Source organism: Ostrea edulis, chromosome 3 (assembly GCF_947568905.1).
Source record: "Ostrea edulis chromosome 3, xbOstEdul1.1, whole genome shotgun sequence".
NCBI classification, from domain to species: Eukaryota; Metazoa; Mollusca; class Bivalvia; order Ostreida; family Ostreidae; genus Ostrea; species Ostrea edulis.
Window position 1 is genome coordinate 62,015,168 of NC_079166.1, and position 26,639 is coordinate 62,041,806.

General features: G+C 36.9%; 2 protein-coding genes across 2 annotated transcripts in view; one reads left to right on the forward strand and one right to left on the reverse strand.

Annotated features, from left to right (window-relative positions):
* Positions 1-199: 199 nt before the first annotated feature.
* On the reverse strand, positions 200-25,539 carry LOC125675708 (glutamine-dependent NAD(+) synthetase-like). Its single transcript, XM_056158444.1, has 19 exons — positions 25,392-25,539; positions 23,749-23,809; positions 23,148-23,264; positions 22,906-22,959; positions 22,649-22,790; positions 20,466-20,554; positions 18,806-18,923; positions 17,439-17,570; positions 15,195-15,269; positions 14,380-14,501; positions 13,393-13,544; positions 12,765-12,933; positions 10,361-10,496; positions 10,077-10,183; positions 7,986-8,117; positions 7,040-7,109; positions 5,015-5,143; positions 2,800-2,976; positions 200-2,335 (listed from the first exon to the last, which is right to left on the reverse strand). The coding sequence occupies exons 1-19, from the start codon at positions 25,474-25,476 to the stop codon at positions 1,772-1,774; spliced, it is 2,631 nt and encodes an 876-aa protein (XP_056014419.1). The 5' UTR covers positions 25,477-25,539; the 3' UTR covers positions 200-1,771.
* A 174-nt stretch (positions 25,540-25,713) lies between these two features.
* LOC125675008 (ubiquitin carboxyl-terminal hydrolase 45-like) overlaps positions 25,714-26,639 on the forward strand; it is a 26,174-nt gene continuing 25,248 nt past the window's right edge. Inside the window, exon 1 of the mRNA XM_048912462.2 lies at positions 25,714-25,826. The gene's annotated coding sequence lies outside the window, so the exon portion shown is untranslated. The remainder of the gene's footprint in view (positions 25,827-26,639) is intronic.

A 26,639-nucleotide genomic window follows, 5' to 3' on the forward strand; every position in this document is an offset into this window, starting at 1 on the left:
GTTGATCAAGAGAAAAATGACACCGATGATCTCTGTGTTCCATGTTATGGTAGAATTTCAAGATCCCTGTCCAATACAAAACCTAAATCAGCACTAAGCTACTCAAGTCTTTCATTTTGTAACAATTGGCATTGCTGGTGCATGCCACTGACAAATGGAGGTGATTCCTGAATATTCAAAGACTGGTTCATCAATTCTGTTGAAGATTTGACTATTTATTAATCGTGCAGTATTTGTAATATACATGAAGTATGTTTTGTGTAAAAACACATACTGGAACATAAAAATATCTACTTTCAAAGTGAGATCAGTTATATCACCAGCAGTATATAAATACAGTAAAACATGGTTACAGCAAATACATTTATAACGAATTAACGCTTACAACGAAGTTTTAAAACATATCATGATTTTACTGAATATAACAAGTTATGTTTATAATAAATCAAAATTGTTTGCTCCCAGCACATCGCTATACGCATGTTTTACTGCAGAAGTAGGTCTGATTTCACAAAGTTTAAAAAAAAAAAAATTTGCCCTCTAATTAAGAAGGAATAGCACATACATTATCCATGTTGTCACAGTATTTCAAATGAAGTACACCATTGATGATCAAATTCACCACACCTAGTAATAGGTCAGTGGATTAAGGTATCGTGATAGCAATCTGAAGATCGTGTCTTCAAGTTCCGTAGGAGTTCTGGGGCTCTAAATTTTTTTCTTAATGATATGCAGGACAAAATTCTAAATCCAACAACACAACAACAAAACAACATTATTACAATTTTGATCCATGTACATGTATCATACTGGAATATAACACATCGTCCTAATGGCCGACATTCCTTCAAACCATAAAAAGAAAAATAAATATCAGACTAGTAATATATAAATTCTTAAGTCAGAAATTTTTGCATAAGATAAGAAGTTTAGTAAAACTCAGTCCAGGTCCATATAAACTTCATAGCCTAGTTCAGCGGGTTAACATGTGAGGTTGCTGATCTGTAGGTCCAACGTCCAAATCTCAGATATTTCAATTTTTATTCTGGTTACTTTTTACTAAAAACTGCACCCCCCCCCCTCCCCCTCCGAATAAACAACATTTTGAATTTGTAAAATATTGTACAAAATCTTCATTTTTCATTCATAACAGTTTTCTCTGGTGTGTTATACATTTTTAAAAACATTCACATCAATCTAACAATGAAAGTACTACCCTGTGTAAGATGGAAAACACTACAAAATACAGAGTCACAAAATTTTACCAACGATAAAATAAATGTGATCAATACAATGATGGTCAAAATCACTGCATTTCAAACTGCGTGCAGAAGATGAAGTAAATTCACATAAGTGCATAAATGTATTTTCATGTACATTCCAAAACAGAAATAGTCATGAATATGATTGCCATGACATTACTAGGACATATTGACCAGTTTTCAACATCAGTAATTTCTAATCTAATTCTCTTAAATATCAAGAGATAGGTTTTCTAATAGAATATATAGTAAAAAAAATTCAGATTATATTTATATAAGCATAATTATATAAACATAAAAAAAACCAAAATCCATAGAGATTTAGTTCCTCAATCACATCATCACACCCTTCTACCCCCCCTAAATAATGGAATCAATGGATTTCATTTAATCTATTGTTCTCTTTTGTATTCATTTTTCAGATATGCTTTGATATTTTTGAGCATATATATAAAGTGGATAAGAGTGTAGGTTTAGGAATGTTTAAAATTACCCAGAATTCAAACAGTTCATACGGTAAGCAAACTGCGAGATCTCTTTGACTGAAACTCTCTGTCTGTCTGGTTTAATAGATGGCGTTTACAACTCGTAGGAGTGTACAGATCCTTCCAAACCACCCCACACCCCTCCACATCATCCACCTGGATTAGCTCATCTCCCACAGAGAGACGATTTGATGACTTCATCTCGTTCATTAAAGGCTTAACCTGCTCATTTTCTAATCTGTATCCATTGCAAGTTGCTTCCATTGGTAAAACAGGGGTCTTCCCTCTTGGGATCTTCATTTTAGTTGCTGAATCACCAAGTTGTATGGTCTTCATAGCTTGACTTTGACCTGCTGTATTCAGCTGATGTCCAATTCCATAATTCTCGATTTTGACCGAATCCTCAGGATCCCCCTCGCAGATCTGATTGGACACGACAATACCGTATTCAGAAGTGCCTTGACCTTTGTTGGACGGATCAAACACATTTTGGTTATGGTTCACCGGGTTTTGCAAGGAGCTGGACGAGGGAAGGTTTCTTCTCTGAGTCCTCTGCGATTCCTCGTATAGGATCATCAGTTTCTCGACCTGTCGTTAAATAAATGAGCCCCCTGTTCAGTCAGACTTTACAGGGAAGGAACAACTGACAGACTTATAATTAATACAATGGTCTAAGATGGCAAAACAAAATGACCAAAACATCCCAAAGTATTTTCTAACTTGCAAAGCAGTGACAGCTACATTGTTTTATTGATACATTATAAAACATTTGAAATGCTGAAAATCATTGTTTTTTGGTACATTATAAAACATTTTGAAAATGCTGAAATTCATTGGGTTTTTTTTTTATACATCACCAAAACGTTTGAAATGCTGAAAATCATTGTTTTTTTTATACATTGTACATCACCAAAACGTTTGAAATGCTGAAAATCATGATTCAGTGGTATTACCCTCAGTCTATTGGCCTCATTTAATGCTATACTTGCAGTACATCCATTTAATGACTTTTAAAAGACTGCGTTCCTCTTCCATCAAACCAACACACTAACCTGAGCATCGATGCATTCAAACTGCCATGGCCACTTGACATTGTATAAGAACTGTCTGTGGTCATAACGATTATCATCTGGACTATAGGTCTCTGCGTGGTATGATGGGGTCAGCGTGGTCATTTTGTGCCGATTGATGGCATAGCAGCGGAAAAAGTGCTTCACCTTGTCTGCCACCTACAAGTATGTTAAATCTATCAAAACATATACAGTGAAACTTCTCTAAACCGGCCAGCTGTCGGACCGAAAAAAACGACCGGTTTAGAGGGGTGGCCGGTATACCGAGAATTTAGCATTTAGAGACATTTCAGCTCTATTTTTATTAGATATTTCATTGACATACCACAAACCATATAATATGGTGTTCAAGGACTATTATTTCACTATTGGAAATAAAACAAAATAATTTACTAACATGTTTATTTTCAATTTATAGCACTAAAACTAATTAAACATGAATAAACATTTTTACATTGACATGCATAAATAATGGAAAACACTCCGTTTAAATAAAACTGCATTTGATGTAGGTATAGAAATCTGTAGACTAGCAGCATTTATGTAGAATTTCGGCTTATGTTTTAATAAACAAAACAAACACATAGCCATTTGATTGCTGCAATTAATACACAGAGTAGGTACTGCTCACTTTGATATGGGGATCTATGATCAATTATCAGTGGAGATCAAACTAGACCACTTGTACCTACAGGTAATTATTACCAGAAATAGTCTTGCTGCAATCATCTAATTTTAACTTAAAATTTATAACAGGATGCATAAAGAAAACACAGAGGCCTATTATTGGAATTCCTCTTACCTTTAAAAACTCTGTTTACGTCAATTGCTTATATCGTTAACAAATTTGTTTTGACGTTTTTGAAAAGTAGAGTAGTAAAAATATGATTTTAATTGTGATTTTTCTTAGGAATTTTAAGTCTATAGAAACCTCCAAATATTATTTATCTATTGAAAATTATCATTAACAGTCATGGGTTTGTTGTTTATTAACTACCGCTTATATCCATGGTGCAACAATATGGCGTATTGATTGTAGTCATTCAATATGTGCATATCTGTTTATAACATTTCGTACCGAAATTTGAAAGGGTCACTTGGATTAGATAAGCACCAATTAGCACTTAGCAATTAGGCCACTCGTATTTTTCACATCTCAGGTGGATAATTTCCTACTTGGCCAGTAGGTCAGCCATTTTTCACACCTGGCCAGTCTTAATCACCCCTCTGGCCAAATTTTCTAGTCTTCAAATAGTGGCTGGTATCATAAGGGTAAATTATACATGTTTTTTAACAATTGTACTTTAAAAAGTGGCCGATGTCCGGTTTTCAGGGGTGGCCGGTTTTGTGAGACTTTCTTTGTAAGGAAATATTAAGGTTTCTGCCGGGGCTTTGAAAATTGGCCAATATTCAGGGAGAACCGGTTTTCTGAGGGGCCGGTTTGGAGAAGTTTCACTGTACATCTTAAACGCATCAAAATAATTTACATTCAAGACATAATAGATAAATGTTAATCCATTAAAGGTATTGACGGTAAAGAACACAAAAACTTATAGCTGTGAACAGAAAGATTGATGTAGTTTTATTCACAAAGTTTTATTTTCATAGAATTATACAGGATTATAAACTCATAAGAATTTATTTATAAGAATTTAGCAATACTTTCATTGCTTACACATGTAAGTTTTAATAGTCTTAAAAATATAACACTGATCTCATGAAAATAACTCTTATGAAATTTCCATATCCTCATCAATTTTTAATTTCTTGACAATATACATGTACCTACCTCCTCAGGTGAAAACTTGTCTTTCCTTTCTCAGCAATACACTTAACTTTTCAGGTGAAAACTTGTCCTTTCTATCTAGTAATATACCTACCTCTTCAGGTGAAAACTTGTCCTTTCTATCTAGTAATATACCTACCTCTTCAGGTGAAAACTTGTCCTTTCTATCTAGTAATATACCTACCTCTTCAGGTGAAAACTTGTCCTTTCTATCTAGTAATATACCCACCTCTTCAGGTGAAAACTTGTCCTTTCTATCTAGTAATATACCTACCTCTTCAGGTGAAAACTTGTCCTTTCTATCTAAGTAATATACCTACCTCTTCAGGTGAAAACTTGTCCTTTCTATCTAGTAATATACCTACCTCTTCAGGTGAAAACTTGTCCTTTCTATCTAAGTAATATACCTACCTCTTCTGGTGAAAACTTGTCCTTCCACACTTGAACCAGTTTACAGAACATGCTGTATGGACCACAGCGATTTTGTTTTCTCAGTCGACCATAGACAGAGAGTTCCTCATACGTCATACCCATGTCTTCCTGTCAAACACAAATAATTTTATCTGGCTGTGTCTCTTTAACATTTTTTTTGGCCAAATGTATACACCACATCATAATAAGTAAATGTATACATCACATCATAATAAGTAAATGTATACACCACATCATAATAAGTAAATGTATACACCACATCATAATAAGTAAATGTATGCACCATATCATAATAAGTAAATGTTTACACATCATAATAAGTAAATGTATACACATCATAATAAGTAAATGTATACACCACATCATAATAAGTAAATGTATACACCACATCATAATACAATCAAACCTTGTTATCTCGAATTTGATGGGACTGAGTAAAATCTTCAAGATACCTGAGGATTCCAGATACTGAGGGTTGAATACTTAAATAAGTGGTTGGGACTTCCAAATCACTTTGACATATCCATGGTATTCGAGATATGATATTTGAGATATCAAAGTGCAATTGTATTTCATTTTGAAAGGAAATGAAAAAAAGTCTTGTTGACCCTGGTTAAAACACCATGTGATGTTATTTCTCACGGTCTGTCACACATTGTTATTTCTCACAGTCTGTCACACATTGTTATTTCTCATGGTCTGTCACACATTGTTATTTCTGTCACACATTGTTATTTCTCACGGTCTGTCACACATTGTTATTTCTCATGGTCTGTCACACATTGTTATTTCTCACAGTCTGTCACACATTGTTATTTCTCACGGTCTGTCACACATTGTTATTGCTCACGGTCTGTCACACATTGTTATTTCTCATGGTCTGTCACACATGTTATTTCTCACGGTCTGTCACACATTGTTATTTCTCACGGTCTGTCACACATTGTTATTTCTCACGGTCTGTCACACATAATATTTCTCACGGTCTGTCACACATTGTTATTTCTCACGGTCTGTCACACATTGTTATTTCTCACGGTCTGTCACACATAATATTTCTCACGGTCTGTCACACATTGTTATTTCTCACGGTCTGTCACACATGGTTATTTCTCACGGTCTGTCACACATAATATTTCTCACGGTCTGTCACACATAATATTTCTCACGGTCTGTCACACATTGTTATTTCTCACGGTCTGTCACACATTGTTATTTCTCACGGTCTGTCACACATGGTTATTTCTCACGGTCTGTCACACATAATATTTCTCACGGTCTGTCATGTGATGTTATTTCTCACGGTCTGTCACACATTGTTATTTCTGTCACACATGTTATTTCTCACGGTCTGTCACACATTGTTGATTTGATATGTCAGTAGAATTGTTGATCTCAGCTGAATGACTTCAAGGTACCAAACAATATATCATGACTTTGAATGTGGTGGTGAATTTGTTTGCTTTTAAAGTTACATATCTTAAAAGCATTGTATTTAATATTGAATTTCTATAAACTTCATCAGTTCCTACTTCAAAGTAGTACTGATATTTATCAAATAAGAAATATTCTCTTCTGAATCAAAGTTTTTTACTGGGTGTGTTGACCAACCTTAAAATATGAAAGACAATTTTGCACCCAACAACATTGATTTCTGGACAGGTTTAATACAGATATAACCTCCATCCCCCCACCCCCCCAAAAAAACGGAGTTAAAAATCTTTAAAGAATATTTTCTTCCCTAATATTATCTCAATTCTATTGTTTGTACAATCTTCTTCCTGTGGGTTCAGTTCCAAATCTGAACTGAAAACAACATTCTGACCTGAATCCACAGAAATACGCTTTAACAAGCTATTGCATCGATCTTGGGATATCACACAAGCTACAATAACACATATAAAACCTTGTCATCAAAACGTTTGATCATAGAATAACCTGGTGATTGGGATTAAGTGTGTAATGAACTTTGTTAACAGAAAAGCTGCCTAAACAGAACTTAACCTCATCTGTCTGGGCTAGCTGGCCCTGCTGCAGGGGCTCTAACTCTGCTGATGGAGGGGCATGGAAGATCCTGGAAATAATTGTAAACATCAGTGACCCTATTAATGGTGATAATCACGAGATTTTAAGCATGTGCTGGTAGTCGGGAGATCTTATCAATGGTGATAATCACGAGATTTTAAGCATGTACTGGTAGTCGGGAGGTCTCATTGATGGTGATAATCATGAGATTTTAAATGTGTATTGGTAGTCGGGAGATAAGACTTTTGAAATCGTGAGCCTCCTGGTAAGGGTTAGAGAGCTGATATGTGTGCAGAATGGCATCAATTTGAAAGAATGGTTCTGAATATATACAATATAAATAGCTCAAACTATTTCCTTATCTAGTTTTCATATAATTTGTATTTTGTGTGGAATTAGTTCCCAGTAATGAATTGTTTAACATGGTACTTTCATTTTAATAGTTCCCAGTAATGAATTGCTTGACATGGTTCGATCACACATCAAATGTGAACATTATGTACATTTTATTTCACTTCATTAATCTATATGTGACCAAATCTTTAAAAAAAATTCAAATTGAATTATCCCAATATATTCATATTTTATGTCTGCAGTGTGGTGTGCACGTATGCATTCAGTAAAACACGGTGACAGCAACCACGCTTATAATGAATTCACAGTTACAGTAAAACACGGTTACAGCGAACACGCTTATAATGAATTCACACTTACAGTAAAACACGGTTACAGCGAACACGCTTATAATGAATTCACACTTACAGTAAAACACGGTTACAGCAAACATATTTATAAAAAATTAAATAAAAATTTATACAAAATAACAATGCAGAAAACTGTACAGAGTACGTTCTTACTTGTAAAATTTATACAGAATTACACGGTCACTCTTCAATGTAAGAAACGGAACAGAATACACTCTTACTTGTTGAGAGCAGTGAATCCAAAATGTTCCGAGCAGTACAGAATGAACCGGCGCAGATCTGTTTTACTGATTCCTCCAATAGGATTGATGTCAGCACTGGAGCAGTCGTACTTCGTCATGTAACCACGTAGTCTGATAATACAACGACAAACACATATATCGAAATCACTAGAACTGTGGGTTAGCGTAAAAAGACATAGTTCCTGTTGTCAATCTGTAATAACCATGACAATGTGCGCAGCTCAGTTAAGGCTATCTGAGAAAAATCAGAGTGCTGTTATAAATGTACCTCTGTGTACTTCGCACCATATGATGGCACAATGAAAAATTACGTCACAACGTACATGTTCTGATAGTTGTATCACGGTTAAAGTGTCATAATATTTTGTCGTTATTTACTACTGTTATCAAGTGATAAGCTGTGTACGTGAAAACATTACTTGTCAAATTATTATATATATTATTTCTTTATGATATCAAATCATTCTCCATTTCTAATATATAGTATGCATGAAGGTGATATTCATATTATATTGTGACCTTGAAATCGCCCCTAATCTGAATGACTGATGCATTTAAAAATTCCCTGATGTACATAAATAATCTCATATTACAGAAACAGTGGCAAAGTTCAGGTTCTTCTGCTATAAAAAACAATATGAATTTTTCTGAAATATATTCTAGATATATCTATGCATTTGAAAAGTGAAGGGAGCAATTTCTGTCTTGTATATTAACTGTATGATTTGTATAGGAATGTGGACAACCCCGGTAATTCGCTGATGACTGTTGATATGTTTTTAAATTATTGCATGTTTAGTTTGAGTATGCATTTGCTCCCAACACTTTTTATGTTAAGGATTTTTATTAATTTCTGAGTATATCAATAAGAATTAAGCTAGTTACCCGCATGAACCTGAACTTTTGTTCACAAGTAGGGCCTCTTGCTGTTTTCCAAAAATAAAGTGTTACACGATATTCAACTGACATCACGGGAAATTACCATGAGGGGAATTTACGATAGCTCAGTCACAGTCAACATATGGGTAGTATGATTTCGGTGTTTAACCGTAACAAATGTCATGATACCTCTGAATTTGAGGTGCGATTTCACGCCATGATTATTGTGCATTTTACTATGGAATTGTATGTGTAATAAATAAGAAAATTGGAACATGCTGATGAATGTACGTGACAAAAATATTTTCTGATTGAGCTCTTGACATCTTCCCGTGAATTAACAGTTATCATGAGGTACAGTAAATGTATTTCATTCCACATCTTCACAAATCAAGGGTTATTGATTTGTTACCTTGCACTAACCCTGGACATCAGTGACTATCAAAAATTTGGGCTCGTTCTGATTGTTTCCACAAAATAGTGGGAACCAATGAGAATGCTGTTCTATTTATAACAACGTGAAGTGAGAGATTCAAATAAAAACCTGTGTATTGATATCTACAATTATGGCTATTTCAATCGTTTAAGCAATATTGTCTTAAACAAAAAGGTTTCTAAACTTGATCTACTGTCAATAAATGTAATCAATGGTGTAAATATTACAATTGTGCGTGTTTATCAATACAGCAGTATGAGATTGCATCATTTGTATTTATGTGTACACCATAACAAAATGCAGTGGTTTCATTGGATGTTTTATTTATAGAGGATTGTGTAATGGTCTAATGAGCCCAACTTTTATATAGCGACTGATGTCATGGGTTAGTGCGAGGTAACGAATCAGAAACCCTTAACTTGTGAAGATGTTCATTCCACAGTCATTATTTCGTGGATTATCATTTTTGGTTCGGTCCATGGGTACAAAATTCCACTGAGTTGCATATGGCTTTCATGAAGTTAGTTTTCATACCTTACGTATGGTGGTATGAAATTACACAAATTTTATGTGACTATGTACTTAGCTGACATAAGTACCACACATAAAAACATACGCTTACAGTATAGGTGAAGTGAATTGATGTTTTCTTGACTGAATAAATAAGAATGTAACTGAACTTCCACCTGTAACAAATGATATTGTCAATGAAAAGGATGACTAATGCATCATCTCCAAAATCTGGAGGTCCTTACCCCTCATCCACATTTGCAGACCCCAGCACCAGGAGGCCCCCAGATCTTCCCCTGGCCCACAAGCACAGCTGGGCAAACAGGTATGCCAAAACCATTCTCAAACGGGCCTGAAAATAACAACACCCAGGTAAATCTTCCACGTCAAGATCAATCTATGGTTGATGAAACCTACAATTCACTGGAGATATCTCGAGTAAAAATTTCCCATCGCTAAGTCAGCTGATAACATGGTAATGATAATGGACATCGCTAAGTCAGCTGATACCGTTTATGATTTACGATACCTGAACATTCTGTAAGGCCAGATTTTCTCGAAGACTGCCTCCGTTGACCTTGAATTTTGGCAGAAGTTTCAGCGCTGTAGTGAACACACCTAAAACTGCCGCCACAGCAACATCAATACTTATCGACAAATGGAAACTACAGTAACGGAGAAAAATACAACATGGTTAATATGATAATGGACATTGCCAGAGAGTTGGAGTGATTTTATTACACGTCACATAAATTCTCTGTAAGGCCAATTCAACTTAATTGATAGATTATCATCCCCGCCCGCCCCTCAAAAATTGCCCCCCCCCCCCCCCCCCCCCCCGAATTTTTTTATTTTGCGAAACATGCGATTTCCGAAATATTTTCATGTCCGACTCCAGTATTTACACTTCTTGTTTACATTTCCGGTATAGGAACGTGAAAAGTCATGTGAAGAAAATAGATTAATGTGGTTTTCTTAATTTCTCGTGTTCTTACAGACGTAAATCTTGAAGAACTTAGGTATATTTCTGTTATATCCTTAAATTAAAGCTTAACCTGGAATTAGTATATGAAAATAGCATAGATTGATATCCATCTGCCATTAAATGATGCGGATCTGTTGGGAAAAAAACTCGGTTTGTCTTTAATATTTTTCTCCGAAAATAAAAATTAAAAAACAAAATCCTCCCACCCGCCCCATACTTTTTGCTGACCCTGGATGATAATCTACTAATTAAGTTGAATTGGCCTAAGCACACACACCATCATATTGTCAAATAATCATGGCTGTGGGTATTCGATGATGACATGCTCATTACTTTTCTTACATTCAGGAATAGATTTCACTGCCTTATAAATGTATATTCACTGTAACAATGTTTGATAAAATTATGTTCCACTGTAATACTGGGTAATCTATTTTCACATCTATTTCTTGTACTTTAAAGTAGTGATTGCATGGGTCACTGAAAATTAATGAATCCATGATTTTTTTGTTGATTTTTACATATTTTGTAGTTGACAGTATTTGTAACTCATCATAAAAGTATCGTATATGGTTTTCATGGGAATTGTGATGCTACGGTTGTCATAGTAACCCCTCTCGTAGACTTTCTGTATTATAAATGGTACAGGTGTTTCAGATGTTGTTTAAAACTGATACAAAAAGAGTAAGTGATACAAATCTTATATCAAATTGAAGTTAAAGCTTTAATCAATATGTAATTTGCATTAAGATGTCCATTTACTTTCATATAATGAAGTAGAACCACAGCTGCTTATGAGCAGTTTTGCTGTTTTTAGAGGGCAATTATTTACCACAGAAGGCATATTTTCACCCCCTGAGAAATAAATGACCAATGAACTCTTTTCTATTTTTACATATGTTTTAACATATGTTAGTAGGAATGTTTCCTGAAAGTTACCCCCCCCCCCCCTTTTTAAAAAAATAAATGCTGCAGGTGATAATATAGATAAATATGCATCTTACGTGTACATGTATTTGTTTTAACTTGTATTAAAACTATAAAAATGTTTTGATGTTTATTATTGAATTTATTCTACATAGAATGATCGTACCCTTGCTTTGGAGATGTATTTATTACTTTCTGTTTGAAATTACTTGTATATTCATGTTCTGTAAAATGTACGTTAAAATCGCGGGAAATATAACACAGCCGATGTAAATTGTGCATTGTGACGTCGTATAACCTGTGATGTTTTCTCTCTCTTTCAAACCAAGCTATTATCAACAACAAAACTTTATTATTTTTAATAATATAAGAAATAACTGAACTAATTGAGAAAAAGATATTAACAGTAAGTGCTAAGAATTATTGAATATTTTTTGCTCAAAATGACTCATTTATGTAACCTGTGTTTCCCTTGGGTATTAGGCCTATATACCCAGCATTTTTTATTATGTGCACTAACAATGTATACATGTTATGAAATTTATAACACTATATATTATGATTTTAATAGGCCTAGTGGTTTGAGAATCAGATTTATGTTTTGTAAGACTAAAATTAACAGGGGAAGGGGTTACCTGGAGACTTAAACCATGACTATCATTTAATAGAAGATAAAAATGTAAGGGATTTTTCGTTTGCATTTTATATTTTCACTTGTATATTTCTAAACATATTTTCACTTTACCCTGTGTCTGGTTATATCTGACAAGTCTTTGTCTCCATTGTCTGTCATTAATGATGCTCAAGTTCATGATGTACAATTGTTTTCCGGAATCAGAAACGAAAATAGTCTCTTTTTAGATACTGCATGAATAAACCATGTGATGCCTTGCAATCACTTCTTTAACATGAGAAATCATACTTTCAGAGTCACTGTACTGCAAAATCAGGTACACTGTACATACATGTTGTCTCAACTAAAATTTCATACATGTATATCCTTCACACCATTTACATGTACCTTCCAATCTGCCCTGCCAGTTCTGCCGCTCTTGATCTGGTGTCTTCTGAACTATTTTCTGTGCCCATGTAACAAGTGGTAAACAGTCTGCTGGCAAGTTCACTGGGGTCAGATGGAGTGTAAGTGCCATCTCCAACAATTCTTCTTACATCTGACAGAACAGTTTTATCTGGAAAGTAGAACGATATACACCTCCACTTAACAACATAAATCTCTAAGCATGATATACACCACTTAACAATGTAAATATCTAAGCATGATGTACACCACTTAACAACGTAAATTTTTAAGCATGATGTACACCGTAAATCTCTAAGCAATGTTCATACACTGTAGATTCCCCGCTATAAGCAAGAATTTAGATATTCTTGTTAATTGAGTTAACAGTGTAACTAAAACAACAAATGGATATTAACCTTAAATTCAACCGTTCGGAACCATTTCTTTAAAAAATTTAAATTCACATCCACTAAGTACAGACTTCAAATGTCTATATTGAATGAATGTTATCAATATACACATCTCCATTGATTATATCTGCAGTCATCAGACAATGCAAAATATAACCAAAGTATAACCAGATCTGAAGACTGAAAAGGGGGGGGGGGGTGTCTAAAAATGGAATTACCTCCCCTCTGAACAGATTCTACCACCAGATGACACATTGAAGCCACTATACAGGCAGTGCTGGAGCTGTCGATTCCTCCACTAAGTGGAAGGAAATATCCACCCTGTCCACTTCTCCGCAAGTAGTCCCACAGCCAGCAAGCCGGTCCCAGGCTACAGAAGAACAAAACAATATCTGAACAAGTAGTCCCGCAGCCAGCAAGCCGGTCCCAGGCTACAGAAAAAATAACAATAACTGAACAAGTAGTCCCACAGCCAGCAAGCCGGTCCCAGGCTACAAAAAAACGAAAAACTCAACTAAGTTAGAATATTTCCACTACAAAATGAAGAAATAGTTAGCACTACATTCTCATCCAAAAATATCAAAATAATGGTAGAAATGTTAAAAAACGGTTCTCTTAATGACACTAAATGAAATTTATTCTCTTTCCTAAAAATTGAACTATGATGTCACAAATCCATCAATTTGAAATTGTGCCATAACTTGATCAAAATTGACTTTAAAAACTAGGTTTCTGCATGTTAATTATCCAATAAGAAAGTACAGAACACAAGCCTGAAGCGAAAATAAATATTTTGCAGTTTCTCATACACGAATTAATCAATATAGAATTGTTCAATGCATGCACCCACCCTCCATCCTCATCTAAAGCTAGAGAGTGTTTTAAAATTGCTCAGTTTGCCATGTTTATCAAAAAATGGGCGAAATTATGCTGTCAGAATTATAACATCATGCACACAAACACAATGCATTGTAGCAGAATATTAATTTTATTGTGCAGTTGCAGCCCGTGTACGATTATTCTATGGGAAAAGTACTTTTAATTAGGCAATCTTGATTCTAATCAGTAACATATCTAAGGCCAAATATAGGACTACAATATAAAATGCTACCAAGTTCTGAACAGTGTATCAATAACTCTTTCCTAAACAAGGAAACATATTTCATTTTCAAATTGAAAAAGTCTATTGTGGGATGTGTAAATACCTGATCTCCTGTTCGGGGGTGTGAAATACCCACTGAATGGGGTCAGTGGTTGGCTGGAAAAAGTCAGGGTGAGACAACGAGAAGTCACACTGGACCCTGGGAAAGGACTGGACATTTGAAGCCTACAAAATTGTCACTGGTTTTACATTTAAACAGAAAAATCTCAAACTTAAATAGGAGTTTTTTTTATTTGAGCCGTCAAAATTTGAGTAAAATCTCAGATTTAAGTCCAAGTGACTTAAGTTTTTTTTAAACCTTTCAAAACAATCAAAACATCACAGTGGATGTTTTCTAATAAATTAACTTAACATGTGCATGCACAAATAAATGTTACTGAAAACGGAAATTTAAATGTGAAAGTAATTTCCACTAAATATGCACTTTTCTCTAATTCCCCTACAGATCAGTTGTTCTATAATGTATTCTGTAGTAGCACCAGAAATAATATCCACACGCAACCTTTAACCCCTGAATAAATGTAATTACTGAAGAATGATTTAAATTCGGGGGGGGGGGGGGGGGGGGGGGGGGGGGGCAATTTTCATGGATTGCTGAATTTTTAAGGGTTCGTGGGGATGTAATTTCGTGGATTTATATATTTGTAAGTAAGATAAATCTGGAATGTAATTATGATTCTTTATTCGTTGAGGATGTAAATTCGTGGGTGAGGGGTACCCACGAATTCCACGAAAATTGAGCCACCACGAATTCCAATGATTCTACAGTAACACATAAAATTTCTACCTTTACATTACAATTGTACCGCAAAAAATATAGAGGGAAATCTTTCATGTTGATAAAAAATCATGACATACCATTTCGGACCTACTGCGAATTGAATTCCTGTACATTCTTACGTCTTCCAAATCAACAGTGGCTGTGTTCACTATCTAAAAAATATATTACAAACATATATATCAGAGTGGGACTACAGCAGAGGAACATAGAGACTAATATATTGATGTGATTTTCTTAATACATGATTCTTCATAACTGTTTTCACACAAGCTCTTCCACTTATATTGAAAATATACATTTTCAAAGACATTTTTTTTTAATATTCATTGGGTTTTGTAAAATTACTGGAGTGCTACACTGACTACTGTTTTATGTCAAGCCAGTTTGATGCCTTTGACTTTGCTAAAAAAAAAACACAAAAGAAATATTTCTGGAAAAAGTAAACGATATTTGTTAATTATCTTCAGTTTCCTACGCTATGTGGCAGACTGTATAATACCTAACACCATTTTCAAGCCTACAGTAAGCTTCCTTCACATCTCCCAATCTGATTAACATAAGATCAGTAATATAATGTTGCTAAACAGAGATTGGGTACCCAATCTTTGGGTACCGACATAATATTACCGCAGCAGATCAAAGACCTGATTCTAATCAGATTGTCACATCTCCTGAAAGTGCCCCTCATTAGCACTGTCTCCCTCCTCAGCCCCCTCAACACTGTCTCCCTCCTCAGCCCCCTCAACACTGTCTCCCTCCTCAGCCCCCCTCAGCACTGTCTCCCTCCCCAGCCCCCCTCAGCTCTGTCTCCCTCCTCAGCCCCCCTCAGCACTGTCTACCTCCTCAGCCCCCCTCAGCACTGTCTCCCTCCTCAGCCCCCCTCAGTACTGTCTCCCTCCTCAGCCCCCATCAGCACTGTCTCCCTCCTCAGCCCCCCTCAGCACTGTCTCCCTCCCCAGCCCCCCTCAGCACTGTCTCCCTCCTCAGCCCCCCTCAGCACTGTCTCCCTCCTCAGCCCCCCTCAGCACTGTCTCCCTCCCCAGCCCCCCACAGCACTGTCTCCCTCCTCAGCCCCCCTCAGCACTGTCTCCCTCCTCAGCCCCCCTCAGCACTGTCTCCCTACCCATCCCCCTCAGCACTGTCTCCCTCCCCAGCCCCCCTCAGTACTGTCTCCCTCCTCAGCCCCCCTCAGCACTGTCTCCCTCCGCAGCCCCCCTCAGCATTGTCTCCCTCCTCAGCCCCCCTCAGCACTGTCTCCCTCCCCAGCCCCCCTCAGCACTGTCTCCCTCCTCAGCCCCCCTCAGCACTGTCTCCCTCCTCAGCCCCCCTCAGCACTGTCTCCCTACCCATCCCCCTCAGCACTGTCTCCCTCCCCAGCCCCCCTCAGCACTGTCTCCCTCCTCAGCCCCCCTCAGCACTGTCTCCCTCCGCAGCCCCCCTCAGCACTGTCTCCCTCCTCAGCCCCCCTCAGCACTGTCTCCCTACCCATCCCCCTCAGCACTGTCTCCCTCCCCAGCCCCCCTCAGCACTGTCTCCCTCCGCAGCCCCCCTCAGCACTGTCTCCCTCCTCAGCCCCCCTCAGCACTGTCTCCCTCCCCAGCCCCCCTCAGCACTGTCTCCCTCCTCAGCCCCCCTCAGCACTGTCTCCCTCCTCAGCCCCCCTCAGCACTGTCTCCCTCCCCAGCCCCCCTCAGCACTGTCTCCCTCCTCAGCCCCCCTCAGCACTGTCTCCCTCCTCAGCCCCCCTCAGCACTGTCTCCCTACCCATCCCCCTCAGCACTGTCTCCCTCCCCAGCCCCCCTCAGCACTGTCTCCCTCCTCAGCCCCCCTCAGCACTGTCTCCCTCCGCAGCCCCCCTCAGCACTGTCTCCCTCCTCAGCCCCCCTCAGCATTGTCTCCCTCCCCAGCCCCCCTCAGCACTGTCTCCCTCCTCAGCCCCCCTCAACACTGTCTCCCTCCTCAGCCCCTCTCAGCACTGTCTCCCTCCTCAGCCCCCCTCAGCACTGTCTCCCTCCTCAGCCCCCCTCAACACTGTCACTCTCCTCACCCCCCCCCTCAGCATTGTCTCCCTCCCCAGCCCCCCTCAGCACTGTCTCCCTCCTCAGCCCCCCTCAGCACTGTCTCCCTCTTCAGCCCCCATCAGCACTGTCTCCCTCCTCAGCCCCCCTCAGCATTGTCTCCCTCCCCAGCCCTCCCCCCAACACTGTTCCCCTCCTCAGCCCCCCTCAGCACTGTCTCCCTCATTAGCACTGTCTCCATCCTCAGCCCCCTCAACACTGTTTCCCTCCCCAGCCCTCATCATCATTACTGGTCATCCTCACCACTTCCTGGATAGCAAACTGTGGGCCCTGTGACACAATGTTTCCATTCATGGCGATCATTGAGCATCCATCATAGTAGGTCCTCTCTCCATCACATCCCAGCTGATTGGCAAATATGTAAATCCCACCACACTACAAAACACAGAAATATGTAAATCCCACCACACAACAACACAAATATGTAAATCCCACCACACTACAAAACACAGGTATATGTAAATCCCACCACACAACAACACAAATATGTAAATCCCACCACACTACAAAACACAGAAATATGTAAATCCCACCACACTACAAAACACAGAAATATGTAAATCCCACCACACTACAAAACCAGAAATATGTAAATCCCACCACACTACAAAACACAGAAATATGTAAATCCCATCACACTTCAACACAAATATGTAAATCCCACCACACTACAAAACACAGAAATATGTAAACCCCACCACACTACAAAACACAGAAATATGTAAACCCCACCACACTACAAAACACAGAAATATGTAAACCCCACCACACTACAAAACACAGAAATATGTCAATCCCATCACAATACAAAACACAGAAATATGTAAATCCCACCACACTACAAAACACAGAAATATGTAAACCCCACCACACTACAAAACACAGAAATATGTAAACCCCATCACACTACAAAACACAGAAATATGTAAATCCCATCACACTACAAAACACAGAAATATGGAAATCCCACCACACTACAAAACACAGAAATATGGAAATCCTACCACACTACAAAACACAGAAATACGTAAATCCCACCAAACTACAACACAAATATGTAAATCCCACCACACTACAAAACAAATAAGTAAAGCCCACCACACTTCAATACAAATATGTATATCCCACCACACTACAACACAACAGAAATATGTAAATCCCACCACACTACAACACAAATATGTAAATCCCACCACACTAAAAAACAAATACGTAAATCCCAACACACTTCAACACAAATATGTAAATCCCACCACACTACAACACAACAGAAATATGTAAATCCCACCACACTACAACACAAATATGTAAATCCCACCACACTAAAAAACAAATACGTAAATCCCACCACACTACAAAACAAATATGTAAATCCCACCACATTACAAAACAAATATGAAATATGTAAATATCACCACAAAATACAGACAACAAAACCTGTGAACTCATTTTCACTAACATAGCCACCACACAAATGGTTGGGTATACAAAGATCACATTTACCCATGTAAAACGATTTCATGTTTACAGTCGTTTGGTTTGGTAGATAAAGATCATTAATATTACACACGTAAAACAATTTTCTATTTACAGCCATTTTGCATACTAACCTTCATGGTACATGACTTAATGAGATCCACCCTGACGTAGCCCTTCCTGAGTTCATGGTGACTCCCACTTCCATTGGCTATAATTTCCACCCCGTCTAAACTTAGATCGATGTGGTGTCTACAATGTTACAAAATCAAATCAATTCTTAATCAGAGAGCTATTGGGAGAAATATTGGGATGGGGCAATGTCCCACAACAGCTCACTACTAGAGTGTCTTAATCTGGTTCTCCTATTTACTGTCTTAATCTGGTTCTCCTATTTATTGTCTTAATCTGGTTCTCCTATTTAATGTCTTAATCTGGTTCTCATATTTACTGTCTCAATCAGAAAGTTTTTCTTTATGTTATGAAGTTTGACTTTATTGATTTAAGCTGGATAGGGAAAGCCCGCTTAATCACGTTTATGCCCTGACTTACCTTAACCTAACACTTTATCTTATATACACCTTCCTGATGTAACAACTAAATTCTGATTAGCTATCATAGACTCAATTTTGAGTAAAGTGTACCAACTGGGTATCCGAGATCAGAACATGTTGATACCCATAAACTACATGCTTATCAATTAACCCCTTTCATCTACTGCAAAGAAAATTTAGCAGAATTAAAAAAAATATTAGTCAATAAATTACCTGAATTAAATATTTGAAGTAATAAAGTAGTCCCAGCCATATTGTCTCCCAAAGAAAATGTCATAAAAAATTACGGTACAATGTTTGGAAGAGAAATGAGCAGCAATTCAAGCTTTATTCATTAGAAGAAGTTCTAAACGTAACAGCACCAGCTTCCATGCCTAATGTCCTAATTCCTCCTCAAACATCATTAACAGAATGCCTGGATTGCCTTAGTCCACAAGAACAGACAGTCTTGGTGGCACAATCAACCAAAAAAAAAAACGGAATTCCACAAGAACAGCCATTGTAGAAAAAATCTTTTGGACAATGCTTTGCAATCGAGGAGCCTGGATTGGCGAAAAATTACTTGACAGAAAATCCAGAGCCATACAAATGGATATCAGACGAGCGATTCATATGGCTGACTTACGGAATAAAGCGAGAAATAATGTCTATGTAATTTGTTAAGTCAGGGAATGGTTGCCAAATCCAGCTAGAACTGGAAACATAAGCAAATTACAAATACATAATAATGAACAAATTTGTAATCTTCTGATGACTAATGTTCTCAAACAAATTATACGTGAAATCAAATAAGATACATGTATGTTACAGTAATATTTTTAGATTAAATCTATGATTCAAAGATTAGATTTAATCTTATTCCTCAAACATGGACAGGTAGATTTCTAACACGATATATTTTCTGTGTATTTCTTTGTGTATAGCAATTAAAACCTACGTATAGGCCTTCATCACTCTAGGATCTGTTTGGATTAAGCTCCGCCTACTTTTTCAGTAACTGTACGGTCATGAAATGGGTCTTTAAATCATTTCTGATGTACTCTTCACATAAAAGAATTACAAAATATAAATCTGAATTTCCTCTGATCATCACACTCACTACTGCTTGAGTGACTATAAACAGTCTCACCTATACTGTAAACATGGTTGTCCTTAACCATAAACATCCCCCACCTATACAGTAATTCTGGTTGTCCTTAAACATAAACATCCCCACCTATAATCTTCTGGTTGTCCTTACCCATCAGGGGACCAAAGTTCTTCACAGATCTCACTCCCCAGACACGTGTCATTGGTGGATATCACAGCGTCTCCTATTGGTACGGTTTTCTGAAATATAAATTTACTAATTACTGGCATGTATTTCAAAATTAAATTATTATGAAATCATAGTTACAATACAAGTTCTCATAATGCATTAGGAAATCATCACCATAATTGTGAATATCAATGTACACCAACCTTATTGGAATACTTTGAATTCTATTTTCTTAGGAATGTGAATATCAATGTACAGGTGACTCTCGATAACTCGAAGTTCAAGGGACCTTGATAAAACTTCGAGAAGTCGAGAGTTCGAGAGATCGAAATTCGGAAATTGAAGGTCCGCTGGTATGGTTAAAATTTTACAGTAACCGGAAATGTTTACCAACAAGATCATATGATATTGTTTTCACATGTTTTCCTTCATATTCGTCAGGTACTTTGATATCAAAATAAAAAACCTTATTTTGCATTAATAAAAACATTTCAAAGTTTATGTATTTATTTTTTCTTTAATTATGCTTAGATAGGCATACAAAACCAAGTTCCGATGACGATTTACTATCGCAAACTAAACAGAGCACAATGTCATGTCGCTTTACCCAAAACAAAAATTCTAACGAATGAGTAAAACGATGTTTTAGAGTAACTTTACACAAAGAACAAACTCGAGAAATTTAACAGTCTGTAGATCTCTAAATTATGTATAAAACTTAATCTCTCGTTGTCACATCAAAACAAATTATAAATTTTATTCATAGTCGGATTATATATAATTTTAATCATTACGACTCAAAACCCCAATGCAAGGTGTAAACTGACCAATTAGCCAATTATATACGCAAGTGTGTCACCTCCACAAAGAAGCACCAGCGATGTTTCAACTATGTAAACACCTAATTACCCCTCCGGCATTCAACAAAATCCAAGTAAGGACCAAGCGGAAATTATTACACACTTGGGTAACGGTGGGTATACGCTACCACCACTTCAAGAGATCGAGAGTGAAAAACAATGAAATGTGTTTTACGGGACCCAACTTCACTTCGAGAGATCAAACGTTCAAGAGATCAATAGTAAATTTGCTTTGTTATATAGAGAAAAAAATCGGGACCATGATTTCACTTCGAGAGACCGAGAACTTCGAGAGATCGAAGTTCGAGCCATCGAGAGTCACCTGTACGAAAATCTCACTGAAATACTTCGATAAGAGTCAAGTCTCCTGAACTTTAACTTGTACAGTAAAACACGGTTACAGCAAAGACACTTATAATGAATTCATCCTTATAAGAGAGGAGAGGAAAGAGAGATGGGGAGATGTGTAAGGGGAGGAAAGTGGGCAGGAGGAAAGAAGAGGATAGAGAGAAAGAGAGGGGGATAAAAAGTGGTGGGAGGAGAGAAAGAAGAGAAGTGAGAAAGAGGGGGATATAGGAGAGGGGATAGAGAGAAAAGGGGTGGGAGAGAAAGAAGAAGTGATAAAGAGAGGGTAGGGTATAGAGAGAAAAGAGAGTAGATAGAGAGAAAAGAGGTGGGGAGAGAGAAAGAAGAGAAGTAAAAAAGAGGGGATAGGGTATAAAAAGAAAAGAGGGGGATAGAGAAAAGGGGTGGGAGGAGAGAGAGAAAGAAGAGAAGTGAGAAAGAGAGAGGATAGGGTATAGAGAGAAAAGAGAAGGGGTAGAGAAAAAAGGGGTGAGAGGAGAGAGAAAGAAAAAATGAGAAAGAGAGGGGACAGGGTATAGAGAGAAAAGGCGTGTGAGGTGAGAAGTGAGAAAAAGAGGATAGGGTATAGAGAGAAAGATATGGTGTAGAGAAAAAAGGGGTGGGAGGAGAGAGAAAGAAAAAGTGAGAAAGAGAAAGAGAGAGGATAGGGTATAGAGAGAAAAGAGAGGGGGATGGAGAGAAAAGAGGGGGAGGAGAGAAAGAAGAGAAGTGAGAAAGAGGAAGAGAGAGAAAACAGGGGGATAGAGAGAAGAGAGGGAGATAGAGAGAAGAGATGGATAGAAAGAAAAAGAGCGGGGGATAGAGAGAAAAGGGAAGGGAGAAGAGAGAGAGAAGGATCCAGTCATTCTATACAGAATTCGACTTGCACACATAGGTATAAAATTAGACAGAGCAAAGTTCTTTGATCTTTAGAATTCAGACATTCTCTCTGACCGTCACCTGTCCAGTGATTTCCTGAATCATTCTAGGGAGGAAGAACTCCTCTGTACACTTATGTCGTTTCCACGACGTAAACCATCGAGTCTCTCGGTAGTTACCATCATTAGCCAGGGTCATCTTCGGACGGATTAACATAATTTTTCTGCAATATAGAGTCAAATCCAATCTATTTATTAGAGTAGGTCTCATTAACTGTATGCATCGCACTTTTTTCTCTTTTTCAGTATGGTAATATGTTTATATGGTTTAGTACAAACCTGTTGACAAATATCACTCGGCAGTTATAAGCAACATTTTTATGCATTACAGGCCTGAAAATGAATAACAAGAATTTAAATAAAATAGCAATACCAAAATATCTGAACTCTACAATAGTAGAATACTGTAGAGCATTTTCAAACTTTTTATTTTACTTTAATTTTGTTCAACATCTGAGAAAATTAAAAGGTTAAAAACAAACCCCGATGCTGACTTGCTTGTGAGAATGGGGACAACTTACATGCCGATGTCACACATGATATCCATGTTGTCACGGTTAGACAGCAGCTCAGCTAACACTTGCCAAGAATGGAGAAACGTGTCACTCTCAAAGAAATGATCACTACATCCATAGCCCCTGTAATCATGTTCAAATAAATTATCACTGCATCCATAGTCTGTAATCATAATCAAAGAAATGATCACTGCATCCATAGTCTCTTTAATCATTTAAGAAATAAAGTTCAATTTTAAAAATATGTGAGAGTAAGAGCTCAACACTTCATGCCAGAATGCTTCATGAAGTATACCGACAGCAAGCACTGCAGTTCATACCCTCAATGGGGCATGTATTTTCAGAAATGATTTGTTTCTTATACTTCAATTTTACTTTCATTTCTGTCAGAATTTTCAGCAGTTAAAAATAAATGTACTTAGTCTATCAAATTTCAAATGAGTATTTTTCACAACTGCAACACACTCACGAGGAAATGGCTATCATTACAATTTGTAAAGATATCAAAGGCCAAAACATTAGAAATGAAAACATTGATAAATAAATACCTTAAAAGATAGTGTTTCATGAAATTAGAAATCTACAGCATCAAATACGTAAAACATACGTGACTTCCAGTTCCGGGCCGAGGCGGTAGGTAGCTCCTCTTTCCTTTGCTATTTTGATACCTAAAATACGAAAAACAAAGTTCTCTGTTAGAAAATTAGATATTTATATAACTAGTGCATACCCCCCCCCCCCCCAAATGTGTTCACATACAAAGGAGTTTCCTCATTTTTTCCACAGACTTCTAGATTCTAAGCACATATCTCATTACTGCAGAATCATTTTAAAATTGTGTGGGACAATTTTCATGGATTGTTGAGATTTGACAGTTTCCATGGGATGTGATTTCATGAATATGGTTTCCCTACATCATGTACATTGAAACATCATATAAATCATGTATTTTATTGTGGTTTGAATTTCATGGTGTAGGGTTGACCATGAAATCTACAGATTACAAAGTACACCAATAATAAAAAGTTGTAGATTACAACTCTAAACTCAAATTTCTTAAACTACCTTTAAGTTAAACACTTGCACATTTACCGTAACCATACTTGTATACATAGTAAGCGCATATTTGTCTGATGTTCTCTATAGAAAAGTCATTGTATATTAGGTTAAATTCAAAAGAGAATAACAGACATAATCTGATCGTGTAGCGAGCTCTAAAGATGGGACAGAGAAAATTTGAGTCTGCACATAACATTCAATGGATTTTCAATGTCAAAATAAAACTTCCATTATCTTAATTACCATCTTTTTCATCTCACAAAATCACATCTCGTACTTCCTTATCCTAATCTTGTGGTCCCCTACACAATGCAGTGCGCAACATTATGCCTAATGCATACAAAAATGTAATTTATTGATAATATCTGTGGCAGGATGATAGATGTGACTTTTCAGTTTTATGTTTTTATGGTATTTAAAGACATTACTGTTGTAGTGTTAGACCTAATTTAAAACAAAAAAACTGTTTCCTGCAACAGGAAATACAAAACTCATGTTTTTCTACATAAAAGTCAAGAAATGCTCACACTGAGTATCCATTTTCAACTCCTTGGTATTACTGGTGATGTAAACTATGGAGACCCCCCCCCCCCACCCCCCCATTGCCTTAGAGTTAATTAGCACACTAAGGTATAATTCAACCAAATGACACTTTACTTACTATGAAAGAGTTTATAAAAAGATGTAACTGCAAGCCTGACATCGAATGATCCACATATATATAGATGATGAATATCTTTAAATTTTGTGCAATAGATCTAATCCCCATGTAGCATTGATGCTTGTGTCAAACAAAACATGTCAGGCTGCATTTGCAAATTAGATCATTATTATGACAGAAATTTGTGAAATGCCAACTTAAACAAGACTGTTGAAATCCCCTGTAATATCAACTTATTTGTTGCATGTGAATATAAGAAAAAGCTGTGTAATAAAATGTGTAATTGTTATTAAAATAACATCTAGTTTACAAAGTCTTAGAAACAAGCGCCTGTCTGTGACTTATACTAATTTTACATGGAATGCTGTAAAGAAAACTGGCACTTAAAAACATCTCAACGACGACTATCTCGTAAAATACTCAGATACTGCATTTGAAAGAAATATCTACAAAATTTTGAATATAGATCTATCACTGCACTTGTTTGTTAGGCCCTACTTCAGGAAAAGGCAATGATCGACAGTTCTTACTTTCTGATATTCGAGCCATATTTCCTTTAAAATCCATGGCCCATTGATTTAAAGTACAAGTTGCTAGTGTTACTGTCTTCCCCATGCTGTGAGAAACAAATGTCACGCTCGTTTTCGTGAACCGTTTGCTTGTTGCCGTGAAGAAATCTAAAATGAAAATAGACTGAACTATGTTGTCGTAAAACAAATTCGGGATTTTCAAATTTTAAATGTAAATCTTTCATTCAGAGGGATATATCTTTGTTCACTTAGGGTCGTTATTAATTGCTTCAAAAATTTAATTTTCATTACTCCCACATTGCTATTTACGACAATCGCCATTGGAAATGATCATTCGCCATTTTTTTTCTATCGACGAAAAGTCCGATGAGTCGGATGACTGCAATAAGCAGGATTATGTAGGCGATTCATTAGTGCAGAAAGGCTTTGTTTAAGGTAATGATTGGATGAATTGTGTCATTTTCTATTTTAGGAGTTGTGTACACCTCTATTTTCGCCTCTTAACATTGAGGTAGGCCTAATTAATCATTTTCACTTTCAAGTTCTGTCATAACTAGATCAAAAGAGATAGTAAAATTATTCGTAACCAGACACCAGGTAGTTAAAAAAAAAATTCCCCCAATTCCCTACTTTTTGAATTTTTTCCTTCCCCAAATAGACATATAATAGAAATCTTGAAATGTTTTAGTTTTATTTCACTCACAGGAGTTTGAAATTTTATAAATAAAGTCAATAGAATTCACTTGATTGACAAAGCCATGATCTATGCGTTAGCATAGCAAACAGTAGTCCGAAATATTTGACGTTTTCCTGACTTTTTTATGATTTTGATATTTACTGTGCCAGGAAAACATCCGAACTGGTGAAATTACATATAAACTGGAAATTTTGCCACTTCCAGTTGCAGGTGGCATTCTCGGGTCAATTTAGAATACTTGCGAGTCAAATTCAATGTTAAACTCACGACTAATCAATAAAACGATACTTATTGTACTTACTAATATTGATTAAAAGAAAAGATCACTCCAAATTTTGATAACAGATGCACACAATTGTAGTCAACCGAATTTTCGCTGTCATTTGAGCGAATGAGTCACGTGACTCAAAACAAAGCTCGACAGTTTGTTTAAATGTTTTCAAGAGACTGTTTATGTGATGAAAGAACCCATAAAATCGATATTAGTAAGTAGAAGAAGCATCGTTTTATTGATTAGATGTGAGTTTATCATTGAATTTGTCTCGCAAGTA